Below are 12,443 nucleotides of genomic sequence, written 5' to 3'. Positions count from 1 at the left end.
TACATTCTATTCGAACCCACACGGCAGCTTTTGTCGTATTGACCACCTATTTCTCCATCAGCACCTTTTATCAAATGTATCCAGAGCTAAGATCCTAACGGTTCCATGGTCAGACCATAGCCCACTACTTGTTCATTTTACCTCTCTAATCCCAAGGAAATCAAGCTTCAAATGGAGACTGAACGATTCTCTTTTATCAGATACTCCCACCCTAGAACAAATACATGCATATATAACTGAATATATTGATATAAATGGAGATTCTGTTTCGTCCCCAATATCGATATGGGAAGCATTGAAGGTCACCATACGAGGGCGCATAATAGGCCTGGCCTCACATAAGAAAAAACAAAAACAAAAAGATATCACAGAATTAACCACTAAGCTTAAGCTGGCAGAAGCCAAGTGGAAAGCCAACCCCACAGCATCTCTCAAAAAAGCGAGGGACTTACTGCGCACACAACTTGATCTAAAATTAACAGACCAGGCAGAAAAACATTTACGTTGGCAAAAGAATAAATTCTATAGATGGGGCAATAAACCCCATACCCTATTAGCAAATAAGCTGAAAAACCGACTATATAAACCCCCCACCCTGGCGGTTAGGTCCCCACAGGGCAGGATCTCTTCAGATCCAGCCAAAATAGTCTCTAACTTGCATGATTTTCTAGTAAAGTTATACAGTAAACCCACGACAGTCAGTGGTCCTGATATAGATGATTTTCTAAGTACTATTCCTCTCCCGCAGATACCCCCTGACTTGGTGACATCGTTGAATAGAGACATTACCTTAGAGGAAGTGTTGCTAGCTATTAAGGCTCTCAAAATCTCTAAAACCCCAGGACCAGATGGGTTCTCTGGCCTATTTTATAAAAAATACGCACCCATTCTGTCCCCTCTTTTAGTGTCTCTATTTAATGCCTATAAAACAGGTAACACCCCTCATGGCAGCTCTCTTCAAGCAGATATTGCCATGCTCCCTAAGACAGAACTGGAACCTCTCGACCCATATCAGTTTAGACCAATATCTTCGCTGAATATAGATAATAAACTCTTAAGTAAAATTATGACCGCCAGGCTAAATCTCTTCCTGGCGGAAATAATACATAAAGATCAGGTGGGCTTTGTCCCAGGTAGACAGGCTTCGGATGCCACCTTAAGAGCAATCCAAATTATAGATCTACTTAACAAGAGGAAAATCCCGGGTCTGTGCCTATCCTTGGACATTTACAAGGCCTTTGACACAATCTCATGGGAATATTTATTCAAAGTGTTGGGCAAGTGGGGAATGGGGGACTCCTTTATTACATGGATAAAAACATTATATTCTAATCCAACAGCCAGTGTTCATTACGCTGGATTCTCTTCCCTTAGATTTAAGATCTATAGAGGCACCCGTCAGGGATGTCCCCTTTCTCCCATTTTATTCATTCTGGCCATGGAGCCATTGGCAATAGCTATTCAACAAGAAAGCAAGATACAGGGTGTAGAATTAGCAGGGGTGCACCACAAATTAAATTTATTCGCAGATGACCTGCTACTTTTTCTTTCACAACCTGAATCCTCTATCCCGGAGCTATTTAACCTACTAACTAAGTTCTCTCGGCTGTCAGGACTACAAATTAATACTAGTAAATCAAAAGCTCTTAATATAAACTTATCTCGAGAAACCTGTCAAAATATTCAAACTCAGTTCTCATTCTCCTGGACAGACCCCACACTAGAATATCTGGGCATTAAATTAACCTCTTCATATCAAACGCTTTTCCGCAATAATTATTCTCTAAATAAAGGGATCACGCAAACACTAACCCAGTGGGCTACATATAACCTCTCCTGGTTGGGTCGAATAAACTCCATCAAAATGACGCTTTTGCCCAAAATCTTGTACCAATTCAGGATGCTACCAGTCCGCATACCCCCTCACTTTCTCAGGATGCTTCAGAGTAAACTTTTAAAATTTATTTGGAAAGATACCCGCCCTAGGATCCCTAAATCTACAATGTACGCTCACAAAAGGAGTGGGGGCCTAGGAGTACCAAATGTAATACATTATTATCAAGCGGCACAACTGGTCCATTTAATAGACTTATATAAAGGCCCTAAAATGCCTGCATGGTCCCTGTTCGATATCCCAGCAGCCGCCCCTCAATCGGTCCAAACCCCCATATGGATATCAAAAGCTCTCCGTCCACAGGATCTGAGTGTAGTCCTGCAGCACTGCCTATACACATGGGACTCGATAAGATATTCCAAAAAATTACTCTCCCCCACTTTGCCTCTATTATCCTTTATCAACAACCCTTTGTTTAAACCTGGCTATGACAACTCATACAGCTTTAAATGGTGGAGAGATAGAGGCATTGAACAAATTAAGTTTCTCTTGGGTAACTCAGGCGTTCTAACATGGAATGAACTACAGGAAAAATATCAGATCCCACCATCTGAAAAATTTCGCTACTTACAAATTAAGCACTGGCTGTCTTCCCTAATACCCCTACAAACGCAATTTCCTGTGGTTCTAACACGATTTGAACGCTTTTGCTCCAACGAGCCCTTTGCCAAGGGTATAATCTCTGACCTCTATGCACTTTTAAACGACCCGCCTCTTTCTTTTCACCATAAATATAGGACCAGATGGGAGCTAGATTTGAAAAGCAGCAAATCGCAGGAAGAATGGGAAGAAACATGGGGAGTGATTCCTAGACTCTCCCTTAACCTGGCAGTGATTGAATCGGCCTACAAAGTCCTAATGAGATGGTACTGGGTTCCTGCCAGGTTAGCTCACCTACCTGGAGCAAATGCAGGATTATGTTTTCGCGGTTGTGACTCTAAAGGGGACATGCTCCATACCTTCAGGACATGCCCGATGCTCTCTAGATTTTGGAATAGAATCTATAGGCTGATTCACTCGCTGACAGGCAGAAGAGCTACAAGGGACCCTTGGTCAGCTCTACTCCACTTTAAAATCCCATCCCTCACAAAAACTCAAAACTCCCTTGTCCATTATATTTTTATTGCAGCAAACCAGACAATAGCTAAAGCTTGGAAAACACAATTTGTATCTTTTGAGGAGGTGAAACAGAGAGTTACAACCTTTATGGTACAAGAACAAATGGCGAGTATACTTGAGGTTAGGGAGGTAAGATTCCATAAAATATGGGATCCATGGATATCTTACATTGGTCCACAATGAGAAGTGACTCGGAATTTATAATCCACGTCTCCTGGGGAATTCCTCTCCTTCTTTCTCTCTTTTCCTTCCTTTTCTACAACTCCTTTCTCTTTTCATGCTCCTCTCTTTCTCTTCCTCCTCTTCCTTTTTCCCTTCCTTTCCTTTTATTGTACTGCTAATATAGTACTTTTCTCTGATGATGACCCCTATCAGGGTCGATATGTAATCATATCCAAGACTCTTTCAGGCCCCGGCCTATTGAATACACATGAGACGACTTATATACAATGATAGAGAAGCCTGTTAGAATACAAATACATTATCTTGGTGTGAAACGCCTCTGGCTCAGTATAACCAGGCTCTAATATACGCTTGTTTGTGGAAACCACATGTCTTCCATGTTCACTTTAATGCACATCGTGTTCAGTCTGTTAAAACTTGAAAATTTGAAAATTTTCAATAAAAATTTTGAAACAGAATGACACCCCTGGGGTCTACAGATATATATATGCACTTTACAATTCTGTCACCCAAAACAACCATCTGTGATTGTATTGGATGGCATCTTAAGGCCCATACACACGTCGGACTTTTGCAAACGACGGTTCGCTCAAACTCAGTCTTATCACCCGAACGACAGTCTGTACACACGCCCGATTTCGCGTGCGGACGACTGAAGGACGGGACGTTCAAACGACCCGTCGTTCGCAAAAGTCTGCCGTGTGCCTGGGTCTTTATGCTGGGAATACACGGCTCGATTCTGATCCGTTTAGATGGCAAGATAGATAATTCCCGACATGTCCGATCTCCCGCCCGATCGATTCCACATTGAGGAAAATGGAAAAAGATAAGAACAAGCGAAAGATAAGAGGATCGAGCAGGAGAATCGAGTGGCAAAATCGACCTGTGTATGCCCAGCATTAGGAACAATAATTGTACAGACTTGCAGGCTTCCTGGCAAGCAGCTTACTACCGTATGCTCTGTACAAAGGGATGGGGGGGGGGGGGAAGACGCAAGCCAGAGCTTGCATTTTTCCAGGACTTCCAGTGTGAAACAGGCACAGACATAAGATATGTTTTGTGGGGGGGGCAACATAATGACGACATGGATAGCACTCTTGCAGCCAGGCCTGTGGAGTCGGTACAAAGTTAATTTGACTCCTCCGTTTATGAAAACTCCAACTCCAGATACTCAGAAATTGATCTGACTCCATAGCCCTGTTTGCAGCAATAAAGCCCCAGGTTGAAATCTCTGCAAGAACACCAAGTGACTGGAGTTTACATGTCTCCTCATGTCTGGGTTTTTATTCATGTACTCTGGATTCCTACCATATCCCCAAAACTTAGCACTGAGCTGATTACCTCTCAAAAATTGAGCTTGGACTAAAGAACAGATCTAGCTTTCAAGATGTCCACGCGAAAACTGGTAACGCCTCTGAACAGTATGGTAAATGATCGGAACGTTAAGCCGAGTGTCTACATTCACCATAGACACATTGGCCTCAATTCACTAAGATTATGCTGGAGATGAGGCAAGAGAAAACTTACCTCCACACAGTAAGAGAGTTATCTTATCTCTTCATTCCTTCCGTTACCTCTTCTGTAGTTAATTTTCCTCCTCTGTAGTTTATTTCCCTCCTCTGTAGTTAACTACTTTGGCTTCCTGGACGTACTCGCTACGCCCAGGAGGCCATGTGCGCCGCCGCACGCCCCCGCGGCCGATCGCGCGTGTGCACGCCCACTCCCGCCCCGCGGTTCGCTAGCCAGGCAATCAGTGAATCGGGCTATGGTGCCCAATCACTGATTGCTCTCCCCCCGCGAAAAACCGTCAGCTTCGCGCGGAAGCTGAGGTTTTTCTGTTCCTATTTCCCCCGACGTCACTCTAAGCGTACGTCATTGTAAACAAACTCATGGCTGCCATCTAGTGGCCAAAAAGCTAACTGCATGAAAATGCAAAAAAAAAAATAAAAAAATAGACCAATATGTCCCCAAAAAATTGATTTGCATCCCACCCTCCCAAAAATACCCACATAAAATGTTTAATAATAAAGAAAAAAAAACATTACAATTAACCTCCCCGGCGTTCTATTGAGATCGCCAGGGAGGCTGCGGGAGGGTTTTTTTTTTCAATTAAAAAAAAACTATTTCATGCAGCCAACTGAAAGTTGGCTGCATGAAAGCCCACTAGAGGGCGCTCCGGAGGCGTTCTTCCGTCGCCTCCGGCGCCCAGAACAAACAAGGAAGGCCGCAATGAGCAGCCTTCCTTGTTTGGCTTTCCTCGTCGCCATGGCGACGAGCGGAGTGACGTCATGGACGTCAGCCGACGTCCTGACGTCAGCCACCTCCGATCCAGCCCTTAGCGCTGGCCGGAACTGATTGGTCCGGCTGCGCAGGGCTCGGGCGGCTGGGGGGACCCTCAGAGCGGCGGCGATCAGGCAGCACACGCGGCTGGCAAAGTGCCGGCTGCGTGTGCTGCTTTTTATTTGAAGCAAATCGGCCCAGCAGGGCCTGAGCGGCAGCCTCCGGCGGTGATGGACGAGCTGAGCTCGTCCATACCGCTCAGGAGGTTAAAAAAACAACACATAAATATTTACCTAAGGGTCTAAACTTTTTTAAATATCTATGTAAACATGAAATATTTATATATATTTTTTTAATTATAAGCTTGTAAATAGTGATGGATGCAAAACGGAAAAAATGCACTTTTATTTCCAAGTAAAATATTGTCGCCATACATTGTGGTAGGGACATAATTCAAACGGTGTAATAACCGGGAGAAATGGGCACATACAATATGTGTGTTTTAAATGTGGAGGCATGTATTATTTTAAAACTATAAAGGCTGAAAACTGAGAAATAATGCATTTTTTCAGTTTTTTTCTTATTCTTCCTGTTAAAATGCATTTACAGTAAAGTGGCTCTTAGCAAAATGTACCCCCCAAAGAAAGCCTAATTGGTGGCGGAAAAAACGAGACATAGATCAGTTCATTGTGATAAGTAGTGATAAAGTTATAGGCTAATGAATGGGAGGTGAACATTGCTCGGATGCATCAAAGTGAAAACGACTGAAGGCTGAAGTGGTTAAAATTACCTCCTCTGTAGTTATCTTTCACACGCAGTTAATGAACAGCCGGGGCCATATGCAATTCACTTTTTCACCTGAGTTTTCTCCTGGGTGATATTTTTAAATTTGTTAATAAAATGCATTTTAAGCCATTAGAAAGCAAGAAAATGCTCAAAATAATTTTTATAGTACTTTTTCATTTACTTTTTGGTACTTTTTTAGTTGAAAATGCTGGAAAGTCATTTTAAATCAAAGATGAAAAATTATCTCCTAGGAGAAAACTTGGGTGAAAAAGTGAATTGCATATTGGCCCCTGTCTTTAACTCTGGAGTTATTTTAAGGATTAAAGAGTTAACTTAAAGACAGAAGAGTTAACTTTAGGTTTGCCTGAGGTAAAATGTTTCCTGAATACTACATGCCTTATCACCATGGTAACAACTCTAAAAGAGTTATTAAAGACAGGAGATAAGCTTAGTGAATTGAGGCCATTGTGTTTTATTTTTTTTTTTAGAAAACAGTTTTTGTGGATTTTCACAAATTTACAATTAACATTAATCCCAATGGTCTCCCCATGAGTCACCCCACCCGCTAGCAGAATCCATATGACAATAATACATTTGTACCTGGAAACTGCGAGAAAATATCACCTAGAAGACTCAGGAGAAAAGGCTAACTGCATATGAGCCTGAGCGTCCCTGTAAACTAATCCCATAACTTCTGCTTGCCTGCTGAAAGCGGTAAAATGCAGCGTACATGATGGGTAAAGATTCCTGGGATGGTATTCGAACTGACCATTGAGAAAGCAGCTGTCGCTGTGTCATTCTCTCTTGCATTCAGCAGCTTGTGTGCTGGACCACTAGAAGAATGACACAATATTTCTGAACCAGTTTCCCACCCAGGCCCTGCCATAGCATCATCCTTCCTTTACTCCATTGTCTTTGTGTTTTGTGTGCTTTGGTGTGCCATGTTTTTGTTGATCAGGGAGTCGTCTTAGTGTATTTCAGGTGTCACCATCATGCCCAGACGGATGTTAATGCCTCACAAGTCTGTTTTCTCTCACTCCCGGCCCCCAAAGTGGCTGAATGGTCCCTGTATCATGAACTCAGCCAGAAGTGGTTACCGAGTGTTCTCTGCAAATTCCAGCGCTGCCTGTGTAGAGCTGGCCAAGAGGATTACAGAGTAAGTAGGAGCCTTTCATCTCTGCATGTCTGAGAGGAGTCTATGCAAGTTCTAATGGGTGTTGCATGAATTCAATGGAAAACTAAAAGCAGTATTGTGGTTATATGTACAGTGCAAAGTATTCAGTGTATCACATTTTGTTATGTTGCCGCCTTATTCCAAAGTGGATCAAAGGAGAGGGAAGGCTCTGGGTCCTGTAGAGCTTTCCTGCTCCTCTCACAGTCCCCGCATTCCATCAATGTCCCCCTCATTTGAACCCTCTGCCACAGGAGGCTTCATAAGTCTAACATGGGCAGCTCTGTACTGCACATGTGCGAGAGAGGGCGCAGTAGGGTGCGGCCCGTCTTTAGGAGCACTCGGGATCCCGAAGCCTTCTGCAGCGGCAGAGAGCAGTATTCAACCGGCCGAATACTGCTACCAGGGTTGACAGCGCTGGAACGCAGAGACCGTTAGAGGAGCAGGGCAGCCCTATAGGACCCAGAGCCTTCCCTCTCCTTGGGTAAGTATCTGTTTGTTTTTGTTTTTTTAAATTCCCATTAGCTTTATAGTGGACCTGAACGCCAGAGAAATCCACCCTGCATGTAGAGCGTTTAGCCTGTCTAATTCCCTCTCATCTGTGACTAATCACAAGTTGTAATTTTATCTCTCAGCTGTGTCAGCACAGGAATCTCTGCAGAGCTGCTAGCTTGTAAACACAGAATGTTAACCCTATGTCTGCTTCCATGATAGCAGGAAGTAGACACACTGCAGATTTATCATTATATTTGTATCAGCTGTAATAAAGAAATCCTTTTTTCTTTAAAGGTTATTCAGAATCAGAATCCTTTATTTCGGCAAATACAAAGGGCAGCTGTACCCGGGATTGGTTTGGCTCATACATATTATGCTGGTATTATGCATACTATTATGCTGTTGTTATGCATACTATTATGCTGTTGCTTATCTTTTAGAGCAGAGAGGAAGTTCTGAGTTCAGGTCCGCTTTTAAAAGACAGCTGAAGTGAGAGGGAAATGGAGGCTGCACTATATTTCCATTTAAGCAATACCAGTTACCTGGCTCTCCTGCTGATCCTCTGCCTCTAATACTTTTAGCCATAGCCCCTGAACAAGCATGCAGCAGATCTGGTGTTTTGACATTGTCAGATCTGACAAGATTAGCTGCATGCTTGTTTCCGATGTTATTCAGACACTACTGCAGCGAAAGAGACCAGCAGGGCTGCCAGGCAACTGGTATTGTTCAAAAGTAAATATGGCAGCCTCCATATACCTCTCACTTCAGTTATCCTTTAAAGGAAATGTTATGATCAGACTGTAAAAATCTCAATTGCTGTCTTGTTTGCACAGTTAAGCTTGAAACAGGGAGGTCAGAGAATAATGCCTGGATGGTCATAAGGTTTTTTTGTTTTTTTTTTGTTTTTTTAAGATATACTGAAATATTTTGCTCTTTTGTAGGCGATTGGACATAGAACTGGGAAAAGCAGTTGTCTACCAGGAAACCAATGGAGGTGAGATTTTTCTCTTCTTTATCTGTTCTGTGTCTTTTGCTGCTGTCTACCTTTTTACTAGCTGTGGCTTTGTCTCTGCAGAAACTAGAGTGGAGATCAAGGAATCTGTTCGTGGACAGGATATTTTCATCATACAGACAATCCCAAGGTGAGACATTCCTACTTCCATATGAAAGGGAATCTGAAGTGAAAATAAATGATATGATATATGCCTTGTATGTGTAGTACAGCTCAGAAATAGAACAGTAGCAGCGCAGATATGAGTCTCATATTGTTTCCAGTACTGAAAGTGTTAGAGACACTGAAGTGAAAAAAAATATGAGGAATTGGATGTGTAGTTGAGATAATTACTAGAACAGGCATGGGCAAACTTGGCCCTCCAGCCGTTAAGAAACTACAAGTCCCACAATGCTGCAATGCACAGCCACAGTCAGGACTCATAAAGGCAAATGCATTGTGGGACTTGTAGTTCCGTAACAGCTGGAGGGTCGAGTTGTACTAGAACATTGGTAGCAAAGAAAATATTCTCATATTTTTATTTTCAGTTTTACATAGTTTTTTTTTTTTTTTTTAATAACGTTGCATCATTCTCTAATATTTGCAATTTACACACTTCTCAGCATTTAAATAAATTTATAGAGCAGTCTAGTGAACTTTTGAGCCCTTCTCTGCAGAGAAAAAGAAAATAATATGACAGTTGAGATAACAAGCTTCAGAAGACAGAGCTCTCGACAACTTTAAAAGTCGTGGAGCTCAATGGCTGTTTTGCATAGATAACTAGAGTTTCTTAACTCTTCCTGTACTGGAAACAATATTAGACTTCTGTCTCTGCTCCTAATGTTTTATTTCTTAGCTGTACTACACATACAAATCATTATATCGTAATTTCTTTTTTTGCTTCGGTGTCTCTTTAAGGAACGTCAGTTGTCATCTATGTAAACGAGCTGCTCTGAGCTCTCCAACCTAACTTGGGTCGGAGACTGTCCTATTTTCTGAAGCACTTAAAAAGCAAAGAAAGCGTGAGACACAGCTTCAGATAAGGTTTTATTCAAGGGGAGTTTAAAGGGTCATTAGCTCTGCTCTGTTTGTTAGTGTGTGATTTGTAATAAAGTGTTATATATAAAAAAAAAACTATAGGAGACTTTGCTTTGTACTAATGTTCTATTCATTATCTGTAATACACATACAATTCATTATATCATGCGTGTGTTTTTTTTTTTTTTGTTTGTTTTGTTTTTGTTTTTTTTGCTTCAGTGTCGCTTTAAAGCTAAACTCCGCTCAAACAGAGGAGAATTCCATTCAACCTAATTATGTATTAACCTATTTGCAGCAGTACATTATATACATAATTGTTCTCTAGTCAGGTTATAATTCAGGGAGTCTTATTTTCTTTGCTCCACACTTTCCCTGGTTGCCATCTCCCTGACAGTGCTGGAATTTGGCCTCTTTAGCAGACAGAGCCCCAGAACTTTGGCAAAGAGCCAATCAGAATACCTTCATGAAAAGCCCTCTCTGGCTGTTGATCATGTGACTGGCATGTATGAATGCTGGCTTGTCACTGTGCGTCTATGCCTTTATGTGTGCTCTGTCAGCTGAAAGGGACAGTGTTAAAGGTAAAATTAAACGTGGTTCAGAAACTTAAAAACATGTTTATGTGAGTAGAGTCCCCTATTTACAAACAACTCAAGTTACAACGTTCCATACATACAAACCAATTTGTCTTCATGTACAAAATATACAGTACAGTGTGTTTTTGTTAAACAATGTTTTTGATGTTACAGCATTGTATAAAGTGTTGTAAGTGGTTTAACCTTTTGGGGACCGACGTAGTTTGAATCTACGTCCAGCAGGTGGTGCTGCCGCCCTGACTGGACGTAGATTCAATGTCCACGCTATCGAACTGTCCCGGCCCGATCGTGCGCACCGGAGAGGGTAGATTAAGCTGTCATATGACAGCTGACCTCTCCCCTCAGTGATCAGAAGCCATCGCGTATGGCTTCTGATCACTATGATCGCTGGCGGATCATAGTGGTCACTTACAGAACTGCGGCGGTAAGGGGAAAGGAAGAGGATCCACTCACCTTCCTGCCGGTCCCCCGACGATTGGCGTTCCCCCTCCGCTCTGCACGGCATCCCTGCTGTATTGACACTAAATGCCGGGTCCCGGCTTGATGACAACATCAAGCCGCGACCCGAAACTTAGCGTCAGCAGAGCGGGGAAGCAAGCGAGAGCGGAGGTGTCCACAGCTGCTCATCGCTGGAGCCTGGGAGGTGAGTAAAGGCATCTGCCAAAAGGGGGGACATCTGGAGGCAGGGGGACACACAGCCCAGCAAACCCCAGCAGGGATCTGGCTGCCTGACCCCCCCACCCCTCCCCCCATGTAAAATGATTGGTCCTTAAGGGGGGTATGCAGCTGGTCTCGAAGAGCTTTGAGAACAATCATTTATCCACCCTTTACTATGTAGAACACATGACTCAACTTACAAAGAAATTCAACTTACAAACAACCTTCCCCCGGAACTGAGCCTGCTTGTGAGTAGGGAAAACGTGATTGTATATACATTTTTCCAGACACTACATCTTTGACAAACCTTGCAAAGCTTTGGAGAATGTGCGCGCTACCTAACATACAGTTGCACATGTTGTCTTTAAAAATGCACATGAAAAGATGGGCCGGAGGGTACATTTCCACTAGAAACATCAAGGGGCAAGTGGAAATTTAGCCTTAGTGAAATATTACGCAAACAATACCTCTGTATAGTGCTTGCAAACAACGCTAGAAAAGTTTTTCTTTGTGCTATGTTATGAATAATAAATACAGCTAAAAAGAAGCTGTTAAAAGAAACACATGAAGGCTGAGTTAATTTTATTCTGCAGGTATATTCTGTCCCCTTTATAAGGTGATTAAACCTACACGACACTCAGCGTAAGCCTGGCTTCTTTACTATCAGCAGCTGCCAGTGATCGGGGATTAGCACAAGTGTTATTATCTCTAGCCTAGAGCATTCTTCATATGGTTTAGTCTTCAAGGTCATAATATTATCACAGCATGTGTGCCACTGTCATACTGTTACTGTTACACAATCCTGGTGCACTGAGTTTTGTCAAATATTATTAAAGCGGACCTGAACTCAGAACATCCTCTCTGCTCTAAAAGATAAGCAACAGCATAATAACCTTGAAAGAAAAAACATTTCTTTGTTACAGCTGATACAAATCCTGCAATAAATCTGCAGTGTATCCATTTCCTGCTTTCATGGAAGCAGACATAGGGTTAACATTCTGTGTTTACGAATTAGCTGCTTTGCCAAGGCAGCCAGGTGACACAGTTGAGAGATCAAATAACAACTTGTGGGCTGAGGGGGAATTAGACGGTCTAAACGCTCTAAATACATACAGGATGCAATTATCTCTGGTCTCCTTATGTCCCGGGCAACAGTTCAGGTCTACATTAAAATGCATGGATGAAAAATAGAACTACTGCAGCTGGCTTGTTGGCTGACACAGCTTTCACTCGCAT

At 42.5% G+C, this 12,443-nt stretch overlaps 1 protein-coding gene across 4 annotated transcripts in view; it reads left to right on the top strand.

Annotated features, from left to right (window-relative positions):
- PRPSAP1 (phosphoribosyl pyrophosphate synthetase associated protein 1) overlaps positions 1–12,443 on the top strand; it is a 72,635-nt gene that overhangs the window by 27,898 nt on the left and 32,294 nt on the right. For 2 of the 4 annotated variants that reach the window (XM_068263239.1, XM_068263240.1), the window contains exons 2-4: positions 7,244–7,418; positions 8,870–8,922; positions 9,004–9,070. In XM_068263239.1, coding sequence (XP_068119340.1) covers positions 7,255–7,418; positions 8,870–8,922; positions 9,004–9,070 — 284 coding nt within the window. In that variant the 5' untranslated portion in view covers positions 7,244–7,254. Of the gene's footprint in view, positions 1–7,233; positions 7,419–8,869; positions 8,923–9,003; positions 9,071–12,443 lie in introns of all 4 variants that reach the window. The other 2 variants (XM_068263237.1, XM_068263238.1) reach the window with 1 other exon arrangement.

The sequence above is a fragment of the Hyperolius riggenbachi genome, chromosome 12, assembly GCF_040937935.1.
Source record: "Hyperolius riggenbachi isolate aHypRig1 chromosome 12, aHypRig1.pri, whole genome shotgun sequence".
Lineage (NCBI taxonomy): Eukaryota > Metazoa > Chordata > Amphibia > Anura > Hyperoliidae > Hyperolius > Hyperolius riggenbachi.
The sequence above is the reverse complement of the archived record's forward strand: the minus strand, read 5'-3'. Positions and strand labels throughout refer to the sequence as shown.